General features: G+C 35.8%; 1 protein-coding gene and 1 pseudogene across 2 annotated transcripts in view; both read left to right on the plus strand.

Moving 5' to 3' along the window:
- The window catches only part of BROX (BRO1 domain and CAAX motif containing), a 21,994-nt gene extending 10,801 nt beyond the window's left edge, over nt 1-11,193 (plus strand). For both annotated transcript variants that reach the window (XM_012805891.2, XM_023513919.1), the window contains exons 5-13: nt 1,359-1,454; nt 2,243-2,315; nt 3,676-3,781; nt 4,570-4,659; nt 6,849-6,934; nt 7,843-7,924; nt 8,546-8,696; nt 9,488-9,647; nt 11,046-11,193. In XM_012805891.2, the coding sequence (XP_012661345.1) occupies nt 1,359-1,454; nt 2,243-2,315; nt 3,676-3,781; nt 4,570-4,659; nt 6,849-6,934; nt 7,843-7,924; nt 8,546-8,696; nt 9,488-9,647; nt 11,046-11,132 (931 nt within the window). In that variant the 3' untranslated portion in view covers nt 11,133-11,193. The remainder of the gene's footprint in view (nt 1-1,358; nt 1,455-2,242; nt 2,316-3,675; nt 3,782-4,569; nt 4,660-6,848; nt 6,935-7,842; nt 7,925-8,545; nt 8,697-9,487; nt 9,648-11,045) is intronic.
- Nucleotides 11,194-13,776: 2,583 nt separating this feature from the next.
- Nucleotides 13,777-14,436, plus strand: LOC111725647 (annotated as a pseudogene).
- The last annotated feature ends 1,119 nt before the right edge of the window (nt 14,437-15,555 follow it).

Here is a 15,555-nt window from a genome sequence, read left to right on the forward strand (position 1 = left end):
TCTGTCTCAAAAAAAAAAAAAAATAGCTGGGCATTGTGGTGTGCACCTGTAGTCCCAGCTACTTGGGAGGCTGAGGCAAGAGAATCACTTAAGCCCTAGAGTTTGAGGTTGCTGTGTGCTGTGGTACCACAGCACTCTATTGAGGGTGATATAAATTATTTTTAATTACTACATATTTTATAATAATTTGTTTTTAATCTAAAATGTTGCCATGTCTCTATTCCTTCAAAGAGAGGGGCAACAAGTAAATAAAAAGTACAAAATAGAGTCATAATTCTGATTTGTTATTCCCTTTGGGTTACTTTTCTGTATCTTGGTATTACATATGTAAAATGAGGATATTACCTCTTCATGATATAAATGAGATGAGGTATAAAGAATGTCAGGCTCTAGCAAGAATATAGTGCATACATAAATATCTTATTTGCCATCTTTGTCATATTTAGTAATAGAATGTAACAGAGACTAAACAAGGTTTAAAATACCGTGTTAAATAAGCCCTAGCAGGATTTCTATGCATTTGTTAAATATAAGCCCTACCCTGATAATAAGACCTAGTGATGGGCGTGGCTATGCAGTGTATCCGCATAACCACACCCATGCATTTTGGCGGCGGATAAGACATCCCCTGAAAATAAGCCCTAGTGTGTCTTCTTGAGAAAAAATAAATATAAGACAGTGTCTTATTTTCAGGCGAACATGGTATACTTGTTCTCAAGATATTTTTTATAGATCCTGATTGGCTTAGCATTCAACATCATCTTCATCTGTTCCAATCAGGCTCCTTGGACCACTTCTATCAGAAAAATCTTAAACTTTTTTGTGCTTTAATAACATCATTTTCTCATTTGGGGGTGTCCTTTTGCTTCCCACCTAGCCATCCTTGAAGGCACAGTTCAGATAATTACCATTAAGCTTTTCGCCATTCTAGCCTGAAATGATTTCTCCTCTGGATTCCGTTTTTGTAAAATGTACACATATAAGAGAATCAACTCTCTATTTCAGAATCAACTGAGTACTTTTAAAAACTGACTCTGGGCCCCATCTCAGACTTTCTGGCTTTCTGGGGCTATGTGCCAGAAATGTATATTTTTAAAGCAACTCTGTATTCAGTAAACTTTGGGAATTATTATTCTCGTGCTTATTACTATGAAGCACATGCCAGACCACTACATTTAGCTACTCATTGTTAATTCCTGTGTGTGTGTTACGTCCACAGTTGTATTAAACATAAGAACCTTCCTTCATGTGTACCAGTTAGCATATAGTTTTGTAATTTTGAGTTGAATGTCAAATAAGCTTCATGTAGTGATGTTTCATTAATTGACAGAACTTAATGATCATATTTATAATTCCAGTGCCCAACAGGATGCTGTTTTCGAATTAATTTCCATGGGATTTAATGTAGCTTTGTGGTATACCAAATATGCTTCAAGACTGGCTGGAAAAGAAAAGTAAGTTAAAAGGGGAAAGTTATATACATTGGTAATATTTTTCAAGTATATGGAGCTTCATTATTTTTAAAAACTAAGGTTAAAGTACCACTTTGGACAAGTGAAAGATTTCCCTGATACTGTTAGTATGTCAAGTGTCAGAATTATGGTTCCTAGTATTTAAAGGGAAAAAAAAAATTAATAGTCTTGTCTTGTGGAAGGTCTTTCTAAAAAACTCTCCAAACCAAGAAACTGTAAGTAAAAGACTGAATAGTAGACTGCATAAAAATACCATCGATAAAGTTAGAAAGCTAGTGACAAGATTGGTCAAAAACAAGGCACATAATAAATTATTTTTACAATATATATGCTTACAAATCAAAGAGAAATCAATTGAAAATAAGCAAAAGACATGATAGGAAGTTCACAGAAAAAGAAATACAAAAGGCTTGTAAGTATAATGAAATGTTTTGAAGGATTAAAGAATTATAAAGTGAAATGAAATACACCTTTTAAAGTAGTTAAAAAGAATGTGGCAATGGAAATTGGTTAATTATGATTAGGGTTCATACATGGATATCATACGCAACCATTTGAAAATGAAGTCAAATTGTATGTGCTAAGGTAAAACTATCTTTAAGTTTGGTGATAAAAATAAGCAATGAGTATAGGTACCATAGAAAACTAGTGGTTTTCCTTATTTTAGAGAAACACAATAACTAATTTTGTATGTATAGTTATGTATTAGTTGTTAATTTTAATAACAAATGAACATTCATCCTCTGATTAATGTAACCACTGTCTTTAAGTATAACAGAAGATGAAGCAAAAGAAGTCCATCGAAGCCTAAAAATTGCAGCTGGGATTTTTAAACACCTAAAGGTAAAAAAAAAATATATGTGTATTACATATATATTTATAAAATATATATATATATGTACACACATACATATATATGAAGAATATATACATAAGAATATATTCTTAATGCTTTAATTCTTGGGGAAAAAAATTGGGGGAGGGTGGAGAAAGAATTGTTTTATTATGTAAAAAGTGCTAGTGTTCTGTTTTCCTTTTCTTGAATACTTTATTGATGAGTAAGCCAGTGTTGAATATTAAATATCTTCATATCTTCATATTAATCTTGAAATCACTACTAACTTTAATTATTTTTTTCCAGACAGAGCCTCACTCTGTTGCCCTTGGCTAGAGTGCCGCGGCATAACTCTAGCTCACAGGAACCACAAACTCCTGGGAGGCACTTCCTCAGCCTCCTGAACAGCTGGGACTACCGGCTCCTGCCACAAGCCCCAGCTAATTTTTCTATTTTTAGTGGAGATGGGGTCTCACTCTTGCTCAGGCTAGTCTTGAACTCCTGAGTTCACATGATCTTCCTGCAGCCTTGGCCTTCCAGAGTGCTAGGATTACAGGCATGAGCCATCATGCTAGCCTCACTCATGACCTTTATAATTAGAAAATGAAGTTGTAATACTCTGCTCTTTTTTCTTGGTCTCCGAAAAGGTAGGAGAATACAAGGTAGAAAAATTGATGCTTCTGACCATTTCTTAATGTGCTCTGCAGCAGTGGGCAGGACCAGTCATGATTCCATAAACTTTAACTTTTGATCGCATTCTCTGGATTGCAGTGAAAGCAGTAGCGAGGCAGTCACTGCTAAATTTAATTATAGTAAATTTCCTGGAAATGTGATGGGGATTGTAAGAAAAATAATGTGTCCAGACAGAATTTCCCCTGCTTGATTCTGATTAAACCACTGTTTACTGAAGGTGGAATTCCTGGAGGCCGTGTTGGATTGATAAAATAAGATGCTTTTACAGTTATTAAAAATTTGTGATTCTGACTTAGGTTAAGAATTGTAGTGTTTTTTCTTATTATCTTTATTAGTGTAAATAAACAATTCAGGCTATCTTGCAAAAGAGAATTTTGGTTACTATTTCATTCAGTTAAACATTTTTCAAGATAAAAGTATGGCTTGCATATCTGAGGAATCTATTAGGACCCAAATTTTGTTCCTGAATTTCCTGTTATTATAAAAGCCAAGTTTTAGCATATGGGAACTTTTATTCTAGGTTTACAGTTGCACTTTTTTCACAGCTTTTATTTGTCCTCTAAATTTCTGGTTAATCCTTAAATTCAATGTCTCATAACTTGTATTTTCTTCATCTCTAATAAGTGGATTAAAATAGAATTTGGCTTCCTTTGCTTTTTTTTTCTTTTTTCTTAGGAAAGTCATATCCCCAAACTTATTACACCTGCAGAAAAGGGAAGGGATTTAGAGGGACGGCTCATAGAAGCTTATATTATCCAGTGTCAGGCTGAAGCTCAAGAAGGTATCTTAAATATTCTAAAGTTCTTTGTTTTTTTGTTTTTCTGAGAAAATCTATATTGGCATTTAATTCTTCTTTTAAGGTCAGAATTAGCTGGAATTTTCAGGTTTTGAGAAATTAATGAGGAATAAGTTTACCCTTAGCATTGATTGGCCTTCAGTTCTTAGCAAGAAAAGGTCTTACAGGGCAGCACCTGTGGCTCAAAGGAGTAGGGCGCCAGCCCCATGTGCCGGAGGTGGCGGGTTCAAACCCAGCCCCGGCCAAAAACTGCAAAAAAAAAAAAGGAAAGGTCTTATAGTTTAATGACTCTTTTTAAGAAAATTTTGATTTCATATCATTTCTGACAATACAAAATCAATTTTTAAACTTATCTTTCCTCTTTCATTATGTGGCTTACCTTAAAGTTTTTACCTTTAACTGGCAGGAAACAATGGAACTTATGTTAAACCGTAAAGAAACGTGTGGGCTTTTGTTTCTCTATTTCAAACTCCAGTGCTCCTCAAAAGTATTTGTGTCCTATTAATGTCATGCTGTTTTTGTAGTAGTAATTCTCTGTGATTAGCTAGTAGTAATGGTCTGGTGATTGATTTGAGGAAACAGTATCAGAACCAATAAGCTCAGTGTTGTGCTGTTCGTTTGAGTTTGCATTTTCTCTAACTTTTCATGGTAGAACTTTTAACAAACTGAATGAAATCCCAAAACAACTGTCACTGTCCTTTGCTGTTAAAATTGAAATCCAGATGAGTAAAAGTGAACACAATTTAAGATCTCTTTATTGTGTTTGGTTACAGTAACAATTGCTCGAGCAATTGAACTAAAACATGCTCCTGGACTAATTGCTGCACTGGCATATGAAACAGCCAATTTCTATCAAAAAGCTGGTAAGCTTGTAATTCTGTTGTTAACAGTTTTAGTCTTTAGATTTTCAAATTGATTTGCTCTTGACTTAACAGGGAACAAAACAAAAAGAATCTCAGATTCTTATTTGCAAAACTGGAATATCTTCATTATTTAATCTTTTTAAAGTAAACTGTTGATATGCTATGTAACTTGCAATGAAATGGATAATGCTGTTCTTTTTAACCAGTGATGATAATTATACAGCTTTAAAAAATTTTTTTTTATTTTTTAATTTTCTGGTCTTTATGACAATCTTATTTAGACAAGAAACTAAAATCAATAGGTTGAGACTGAGCCATAATGGTGGCTTATGCCTATAATCCTAAGATTTTGGGAAAACGAGGCAAGTGGATTGCCTGAGCTCAGGAGTTTGAGACCAGCCTGAGCAAGACCCTATCTCTACGTAAAAATAGAAAAAAATAGCTGGGTGTTGTGCCCAGCGCATGTAGTCCAAGCAACTCAGTAGGCTGAGGTAAGAAGATCACTTGAGCTCTGAAGTTCAAGGTTGCTGAGAGCTGTGACACCACCATACTGTAGCCTAGGGCAACAGAGTGAGACTGTGTCTCAAAAAAAGTGGTTGTACCTCAGATTGGCTTCTCTTTTCATTCATTTATTTAGGAAACAAGCGTATGTTTTCATTTTTGAGATCATTACTGTTTTAGTTGCTGAGGAGAGATAAATAGAACAGGTTCTCAGTTTAGGGAAGGAACAAACACATAAGCACATTATTACATCTTGAAGTAAGACAGTACAGCAGTGAAACAGTCTAAACAGCTGGGGCATGCTAGAGACGGACTTTCAGAGAATGATAGCGTTTTACCCTTGCCAAGTATAATAAAAGTGTTAAGTTTTTCTAGGAAGCTTTAGGAGGAGTGTCCAACCTTTTTTTCTTTATTGCCACACACTGGAAGAATAAACGTTGTCTTAGGCCACATGATAAAATACATAAACACTAACAAAAGCTGATTAGCAAAAAAAGACTGTGCATACTTGATATCCGACAACACAGGTAAACAAAAAAGTCATCACAAAATCAGCATGCATCCTGGGCACAGATTGAACCCCTCTTTAGCATAAGGGAGTGTAGAGCATTCTATAGTAAGTATAGAGATAGGAACAAACTTAGCATAGTCAGGAACCTTAAGACAGTTGCTCTTAGCTAAAATACACGATAAGTGATAAAGGCTGGGTGCAGCGGCTCACACCTGTAATCCTAGCACTCTGGGAGACTGAGACAGGTGGATTGCCTGAGCTCATGGGTTTGAGACCAACCTGTGCAAGGGTGAGACCCTATGTCTAAAAATAGCCAGGCGTTGTGGCAGGCACCTATAGTCCCAGCTACTTGGGAGGCCGAGGCAAGAGAAGCACTTGAGCCCAAGAGTTTAAGGTTCCTCTGAGCCATGATGCTACGGCACTCTACTGAGGGCAACAAAAACTCTGTCTCAAAAAAAAAAAAAAAGGTAAAATTGGTTTTTAAACCTTTGGCTTTTATTTTGCAGACATTTGGTACTGATAAAAAGTAAGTTTGAGTAAATGGATTTGAATTTAAGAAAGGTCTCTGTAGTTGCATTGCTAGAGATGAGCTTGCTATGGTGAAAGAGTAATTTGACTTAGCACATAAGCAATCTTATACAATGTGGGAGAAGTGATGAAAGCTTTGACAAAGACAGTGAAGTAGAAAATGGAGAGCAAGAAAGATTTGAGAGATGTTTGGCAGAAGGGTATGTGAGGGAATGTTTGTATAATACAAGGATATGGTGGAGGAGGTAAATGAGAGGAGGTATCCTCCATGTTTCTGACTTGAATGACTAGACGACTATGTGTTGCTATAAATATAGCAATTTATATAGCATTTATATAGATAATATGGCAGCATAAACAGTATTTACTTTGAAGTTCTTGGTTATAGCCTGTTTTTATCAGCTTTAACTTAAATTAAGCATTAAATCAGAGAGGTACTATAGTATTTAACCAAGTTTATGTAGCTTAATGTATTGTTACGGGAAAATAAATCGCTTTAAGTAAAGAAAGGTTTTTTGTTTTTTAATGTGTAAGTGCTTGAGTTTTAGCCTTTCATGGCATTCTGCTTTTAGCATCAGAACACATGAACTAAAAGTCTTCTAGTGAATCAGGGTGAAATTATATTTTGCTTTTTAAAATGTAACTTTAGATCATGCTTTATCCAGTTTGGAGCCTTCATATTCTGCTAAATGGAGAAAATATCTTCACTTGAAAATGTGTTTCTACACAGCTTATGTAAGTATTTACAACCCTAAAAACAGCATAAATTATTATTTTTCCAGCCTTTGGAGTACTAGGCCTGTCATCTCACCAAAGTCTTCATTAGCATTGTACCGATAAGAGACAGCTTTCAGTAAATGCTCACTGTTAGTCAGTGCGGCCATTGTCCACCAAGTGGTAGAAAGAGATGATGTAGAGTTGTAGAACTGGCTTATAGCAATAGAATCACTGTTTGATTCAAAACCCACTTCCAGGTTGGCACTTTCTGCATTTTTAATAAGAATTCTTTCAATTGTTTCATCCTATACATTGAGTAAGATATTTACTAATTCTAATCATAAGACATACCACACAATAATCACCTAGTTGGTAAAGAGCCATCAATAAGCATCATTTTGGAATTACTTATTAGTCTGCTATCCTTACCAAACTTGTTTTATTGATGAGAGTGTCATGTGAGAGTTCGTCAGAAACCTTTTTCAGATCCAAGTGGATATTTGTATGAAAATATCTGTTTTCGAGTAGACTGTGCAAGATCTTGTGCAATCCTTGACGTAGATGTGGACATTTAAGGAATAAACTCCTGGGCCGATGCATTTATCTTAAAACTTCCTTAGTTCTTAACTTCAAAACGCTCACTCCTGTGTTAGCACAATAATTTCCTCCTTTATCTATTAATTCCTAATTTTAAATACAGATTTCAGCAAAAAACCTTTATTCTTAGGACATGGTTAGAAGGCTATTTTGGCTTAAGCCTTGACATAATTCTATCTTTTATATGAACAGAGCTTACTCAAATAAGATTGAATTGATACCTCAAACAATGGATAAAGACATTGATTTATCTGGCACATGTACAAAACAATCATAGTGAAAAGCATCATGTGAGGAGAGAATGAATACAAATTCATTTATTTTGTCAGGCTTTCTGTTATCATGGTCAGACTTTGTTGGCTAGTGACAAATGTGGAGAAGCAATCAGGTCTCTCCAAGAAGCAGAAAAATGTAAGTATCCCTGCCAAGATATTATCTCCCTTTTAAAAAATAAATGTTTTATCATAAAGGGGGATAGGTGGTTAGAGATTTTGAGTGAGTGCATGAAAGGAAATGGGAATGGATAAGGTAATTGGAGCAAAGAAAAAAATGTTTAAAAAACAGCCCAGAGCTCAGTGCAGTGGCTTGTGCTTATAATCCTAGTACTTTGGGAGGTCAGGGTAGGAGGATTGCTTGAAGCCAGGATTTCAAGACCAGCCTGAGGCAAGAGTGAGACCCTGGCTCTACAAAAATTAAAAATTAGCCAGATGTAGTAATACATGCCTATAGTCCCAGCTACTCAAAAGGCTAACTCGGGAGAATTGCTTTAGCCCAGGAGTTTGAGGTTGCAGAGAGCTATGATGATGCCACTGCATTCTAGCCTGGGTGACAGTGTGTCCCTGTCTCACACACACACGCACAAAAATTCTAGAACCTGTAGAGCACACCCACCTTCCACTAATAGTATTGTTATCGGTATTGCTACTATACTGGGTAAAGAGCAGTAAAACTCTAACTATCTTCGATTTAAAGCCTGTAAGTATAAATAAACAATGTTAATTATAGTCAAAAGATTATCTTTTTCACATGCAGTTTATGCAAAGGCAGAAGCACTATGTAAAGAATACGGAGAAACCAAAGGACCTGGGCCAACAGTTAAACCTTCAGGACATTTGTTCTTTAGGAAACTTGGAAACCTTGTGAAGAATACCCTAGAAAAATGTCAGAGAGAAAATGGGTTTATGTGAGTACAGCTTAATATTATTGCAGTACTACTACTACTATGTTCAGTTAGAATTATATTAGAATGTTAGTATTTTAGTTATGGTTTCTATTATGCGTAATGAGTGATAAAGTTCAATTGTTAGAGCCTTTTATTCTCCTCTAATGATAATATGAAAGCAAATATGAATTGTTAACATACAGCCTTCATCATTAGGACATAGTCTTATACTCTCTTCACTTTCTCTTAACTGTTTCTCTGCTGTTTTTCTCTGTTTTAAATCTCTTCTCAGTTCCTTTACATATTCATCTCACTCTGGTTTTAGCTTTATAGCAGGAAGATTAATGTTCTCTTGGTCTTTCCTTGTTCTTTGAAGTGATTTCCCAATATTAAATCAGTGTTGTTCAAACTGTAAATCACCACCTATGTGCGTTGGTAGAATTAATCTTTACCTTGTTTTTATCTTTTTACATTCTCCCCTTTATATTCTTCATCTCGTCATACTGAGCCTTTCACTTCTTAAACATACCTAGTTCGGCTTTAGTCACTTATTTTAGAAAGTCACTGAACCTCCAAACCTGGGTTTCCCTCTTTTGCATTCTAAATTCGCACTGCCTCCATCATCGACAGCTCCGATGACATTGCTTTGTAATTGGGAAGGTTTCTTGACTTTGTCAATTACTTACCTACTTGAGGCAGAGGAGTCTCTTATTCATCAGTAAATTGTCATCTTCTTGAACAGAACCTTGAACATATGACGCACTCAAATAGTTACTGAGTACACAAATGGTTATATGAATTGTTATTTGCAGTTACTTTCAAAAAATTCCAACGGAAGCCCCACAACTGGAACTCAAAGCAAATTATGGTCTTGTAGAGCCTGTACCTTTCAAATTTCCTCCCACAAGTGCCCACTGGACACCAGAAACATTGGCTGCATTTGATCTCACCAAGAGACCCAAAGATGACAGTGTAAGAGATTGGGTTTTTTTCTTTCCATTCACAAAAGTTTAAAAAGAAAATTTAGAGTTAGCACTTTGATATTTTTCTCTATTTATATGTATCTATATGTTTGTCTGATTACAATACTTGGTGTGATCTGTCACAGAAGACTGAGAGATGAGACCTCTGGGCCTATATGTTTTCTGATTTCCTACATAATTGAATGACACTCTGTTTAACACATTGTGTTACCTTTTTATAACTTGTCAGTGCCTCTTAACAAAGAGTGTGGAAGAAAAAAAAGTTACCCATGTTTATATTGCTATGGCAATACTCTGTTTAGATTTAGCTTACTGCAAGACATCTTAGCCTAATTTAAGGATTCCATGAATCCAGGGGTAAAATATAAATTCTTTTATTCATATCTAAGTACTTCTTGGTGTTCTAAATCAAATGTTGGATTAAGTGGAAATTTTGAGGTCTAACCACCAAAATACTAGGGAATCTTTGACAAAAGGAATAGAACTATTTTGTAGCCATAATGCCTTCCTTAAAATTGGATCATTTTTATATAATTTTCTTCCCATACTGAAAAACATTATTCCCTAAAATAACCATCTTTATGTCCAACCTAAGCCCACTAGCCGCATACAGATTTTGAGGACTTTTTTGCTTGTTTGTGGTCTTAGATATGAAAAGTAAGCATGGACATTTATTTTTTTGCTCATCAGCTTTTATTAGTATCTGTGTATTTACTATGTGTCCCACAACAACTCTTATTCTTCCAGTTTGTGACAGAAAAAAAAAAGTTGGAGGCTCGACGCCTGTGGCTCAAGTGGCTAAGGCGCAAGTCACATACACCTAAGGTGACGGGTTCAAATCCAGCCTGGGCTCGCCAAACAACAATGATGGCTGCAACCAAAAAAAAAATAGCCGGGCGTTGTGGCGGGTGCCTGTGGTCCCAGCTACTCGGGAGGCTGAGGCAGGAGACTTGCTTGAGCCCAGGAGTTGGAGGTTGCTGTGAGCTGTGATGCCACAGCACTCTACCCAGGGGGATAGCTTGAGGCTCTGTCTCAAAAAAATCTTTAAAAAAGGTAAAAATTGGACACCCTGCAAAAGACATAGCGGAGTTTAGAGATTTCTAAACTTTAGGGTTCTACATGCATAGATTCATCACTCAAAATAGTGTGTAGTGGGAGTACTGTTAGCTTGATTTTTGCCTACGAGACTAGGTTTTCCTTTACTGAAATGTTTCTTTCTAATTATGTTTTTAAATGGATTGATACGTGGCTTCTGGAATAGCTCTGTTAATATCAGTGTTATATAATTTAACATAGTGTCTTTTAAAAGTCTGAAGTAGAAAAGATCAAGTGTTTGTTTTTAGAATCTTAGTTTATGTATTTCGATTATATTTTTCTTTCTCTCTAGACCAAACCCAAACCAGAAGAAGAAGTAAAACCTGTGAAAGAGCCAGATATCAAACCTCAAAAGGACACTGGCTGCAGCATCTCCTAAAATACGCCTCAACTGCAGTGTGCACTTAGAATTTCTCTACTAGCAAATAAGATAAACCACAGAACTTTAGTCTATATTTCTCAAAATGATTTCTCTGAAGCCTATAGAATAATTATTACATTCAGAGGGAATCTGCCTTCAGTTTATTCTTGATTTTTAATATAGTGAAGATATTTTACACTTTGCTTTTGGATTTTCCTTTTTAATCAGGACAACATTTGAAAGATTTTGTTGTGTCTCTAAAGGGTATATTCAAGGGTTGGGTCTTTTTTTTGGAACTCTTGGTAGTAGTAAGTTTCAGGCTAATATAGCCCAAATCATATCATTTCAGGTCTGTTTTTCTATCTTCACAAAAATATTTCTCTTACTTGATAACAGAAGAATGCCAGAAATTAGTTTTTTGTTTGGGTTTTTTTGTTGTTAATATTAAAGTTCCTGATATGTGGGTTTGTTTTGTTCTTTGTTTTTTGACATAGTCTCACTTTGTTGCCCAGGCTAGAGTGTAATGGTGTGGTCCTAGCTCACCATAACCTCAAACTTTCAGGTTCAACTCACCCTCCTGCCTCAGCATCCTGAGTAGCTGCCACTACAGGTGTGTGCCACCACGTCTGGCTACTTTTTTTTATTTTTTGACAAGTTGGGAGGTTCACTCTATTGCTCAGGCTGTTCTCAAACTCCTGGCCTCAAACGGTCCTCCTGCCTCAGACTTGCAAAGTGCTAGGATTACAGGTATAAACCACCACGCCCAGCAGGAGTTAACTTGTTAACAGAGTTCCTTACCATTGTGTTAATTGGAACAGAGACTTGGCATATTCTGAGTTACTTCTCTTTTACGATGGGGAAAAAAAGTCCCTCAAAGATCAGAAAACCATCATACCAAACCTTTTACATTTATTAGAATCTATAATTTATTTTAAACATTGGTGTTTATAAGTATGTTAAGACTTTTGAAAGGGTATTCCTATTCTAGGACCCGGGGCTTCATTCAGTCTTAGTACTCCTACAATGATTTTTACAAATACCTTTTCTAGTGGGTTTTTTACTTAGAGGACAGAACTTTGTAACAGTTCTTACTGTTTCTATATGGAGGAGATAGTAAGAATGGACATGTTTTTTGAAGAAGTGATATATTGCATGATGTAAAGAAAAAACTTGAAACTTAAATGAGATAGGTTGTCCTGAATTACACTGGTAATTTTCTACTTCTATGTTAAAGAAGTTACAGTAAAATGCCTTTGTTTCCTGATCTCAGTGTGCATTGTTTTTATATGATTTTCTAACACATCCTGTCAGGACTGTATTACTTTAGGCCAAAGGACATAACAAAAATGTAGAAAACAAACATAGATATTGTATGACCTGAAATATAGATTGTAATATTTGAGACAATTTAGTATAGATACAAACTTGGGAAATATTAGATGCATCATACTTTAATAAAAGTCACATCTGTAGGTTTATCTTTTGATTATTCTAGGGCATTAGATAATTTTCCTATTATAAATGACATTGATTGACTTAATAGAAATAATGTAAGTAACCTATACTGAGAGCCTACTCTGTGCTAGGTATTGTGCTGGGCAGTTACATAGATAAACTATTGAATCACAACCTTGTGAGAAATAACATTTGCACAAAGTACTGAAACAGAAATGAACATTTCATTATGTAGAATGACTAGATTATGCCTATCTGAATCAGTATTGGGCTCACATAAATGATTATTTAAATCATATGTTGTAGTTTACACTCCTTAATAAAAGCTACATAAAGTCAGATTTTTTCCCTTCATATACACATGCTAATTATTGCTTATAGTATATTTAATATGAGGCTGCAGTTTACAGAATAAGTGGCTTAATTATTTCATTTTGCTGTCCATAGAAAAAAATTTAAATTTCACTGTTGTGTTTAGTAATATAAAATCATCTGCTGTATGCCACACACTGATAAAACGTTAAGCAGTACTTGCTACTAGCTCTTTACTCTGCCTATAGGGCCTGTTTATCTTAGTTACTAGTGCTTAGTAACCTACTTATAAATTTCCACATTGACGTTCTTGAGGATTATACTACAGTTTATCAAATGGAAATGTGTAATATGCTCAGTACTTCTGCAGTAAGTAACTGATACTTCTTCAAATCAATAGGCATATTTGACGTGAGCAGGTAATAACTGTTGACTCAGCGAAAGTGATACTTGGTGACTAAACTATCTGATTAATTTTTTGAAATGGTGTTGGAAATTTTGGGGAATTATCAAATGTAAAGAAGTTGCATGAAGGTTGTGGAAAGATTGTGTTAAATATTACATGCATTTCATACCAAGCAATGCAGCTAACATAGTTCTGCTAAAAGTGGTGTTTGTATAATGAGTTATCTATTTATGAAAATAAAAGTAATTTTGCTTACAGTTTCATTGGGACTTACATTTGTTTTTGTTAAATATTTGTATGCTTCCTATGCCAGTAGCAGTTGATACAATGCAAAAATCAGAATTCTTCATAGTCATGTTTAAAGTGTCCCCTACCTCCCAGGCCTCACTGGTGCCCACAGACAGGTGTCAGTGCGGCTCAAGTGGCTGAGAGATGTTGAGTTTGGAGGAGGCCGGGACTGTTTGCCACAAGTCTTACAGCTGATCACCTAGGAAGAGAAGCTCTAAAGCAACAAGAAGAAAGCATTTCAATTTGGGACACTTACTGCAGCTAGAAATGGGGGATGGACTGTCCGACCAGATTCTATCCTGTCCAGCCTGTTCATTTTAGTCCTTTCACATTGTTATTCTGGGTTTGACTATAATGGAAAGACAATTGTTTTATACAGGCTGCATTCAATGAATTTGTAAACACTGTACCTACCAAAGGATTTAACACTGGGAAAATTAAGGTAACATTAGGAAATTCTAGAACAGTTTTCACTTTTCACTTCTGAGATGTGGGTGGTCAGGAGAAATTAAGGCCCCTGTGGAAGTCACATACCGGATGCACAGATGGCATTGTGTTTGTTGGGGACTCTGTTGATGTGGAAAGGAGGGAAGAAGCCAAAACAACTTCATAAAATAAATAGAATATCAGAAAAGCAGTCCCTGTACTTAAAGTTGCCAACAAACAAGACTTGAGAAACTTGCTGTCTCTCTCAGAAACTGAGAAATTGTTAGCAGTGGGTGAACCGAGTTCATCAACTCCTTGGCATTTGCAGCCGACCTGTGCAATCGGAGGAGGTGGACTAAAGGAAGGACAGAGAAACTGCATGATAGGATAATTAAAAGAAGAAAAATGTTACGGCAACAGGAAAAGAAAAGATGAATATCGGCCTTTTATATCTGCATAGAGTAGGCTTTCTCGGGTTTGATTTTGACAAATGGAAGAGCATCTACGGTCTGGTTAGCCCGTCTGCTCTCCTGGATGCTATTAAAGCTTGGTTTTGTTGAACTGTCAGATGCTCAACTCCGTTGCCTGGTGGAAGATGAGCAAATGCAGTGCTGCTTAAAGTGGTCTTCTCTCCCTGACCTACAAATCTTTTGGTACTACCATTTTGGGAACACATGCAAGGATAATAAATGGGCACAGTTGCGGAAATTGGACCTGAAGTTAGTGAAATAAAACTATGAAGAGTTTTTAAAAAAGTGATAGACATTTACGTCAGTTTATACTACGTGAGTTGATTAAATATTCAGCACTCTTGTTTATTTTCTATTTATGTTCATCAACACCTGTCACATCTTAATCTCAAAATTTCAATTGTCTTATTTATGTCTGAGGCATGATATTATCCAGTCAGATACAGTATTTGTGTACTACTTTGGTAAGGTAAGCTAGAGAGATTATCATGATCGCTATCCAATAATCCATAGAAAACCTTGTATTTTGCAAACTTGAGATGACATTTAATGCTACATAAATGTACTCAGAAGTAAAACCATATTCAGAAATATTTTCATATTTTCCAGAGGAATCATGCTTTAGACTAATTGCATTTATTTCTCTTAATCTATTTGAAAAGAAAGTTGGACTGTCACTTTGGGTTGCCAGACTATTTTTTACTTGACATTTGAGTAATTTGCTCAAAATTTAAATTTTTATTTAAAAATGTCAGTATAGTTCACAAAAGCTGGCTAGCTAAAAATGTTTTAGTAAACTAAAGAGATCAAAAGTAGTTAATCTGGAAGAGGAGTGTATAAAACAGAAAACACTCTTTGTACTTATACAAAAGGCCAGAGCTGTCATGCAAGTGAATGTATCAATGCCTGGTGTCCTTGAGGTGGGTGTAAGTTTATACCGTCACTCTCAAGAGTGCTTCCCGGCTTGGCACCTATAGCTCAACCGGCTAAGGCGCCAGCCACCTACACCTAAGGTGGCAGGTTCGAATCCCCAGCCCGGACCCGCCAAACAACAATGACGGCTGCAACCAAAAAATAGCCGGGC

Source organism: Otolemur garnettii, unplaced genomic scaffold (assembly GCF_000181295.1).
Source record: "Otolemur garnettii isolate 467f Iridium unplaced genomic scaffold, OtoGar3 scaffold00045, whole genome shotgun sequence".
NCBI lineage: Eukaryota > Metazoa > Chordata > Mammalia > Primates > Galagidae > Otolemur > Otolemur garnettii.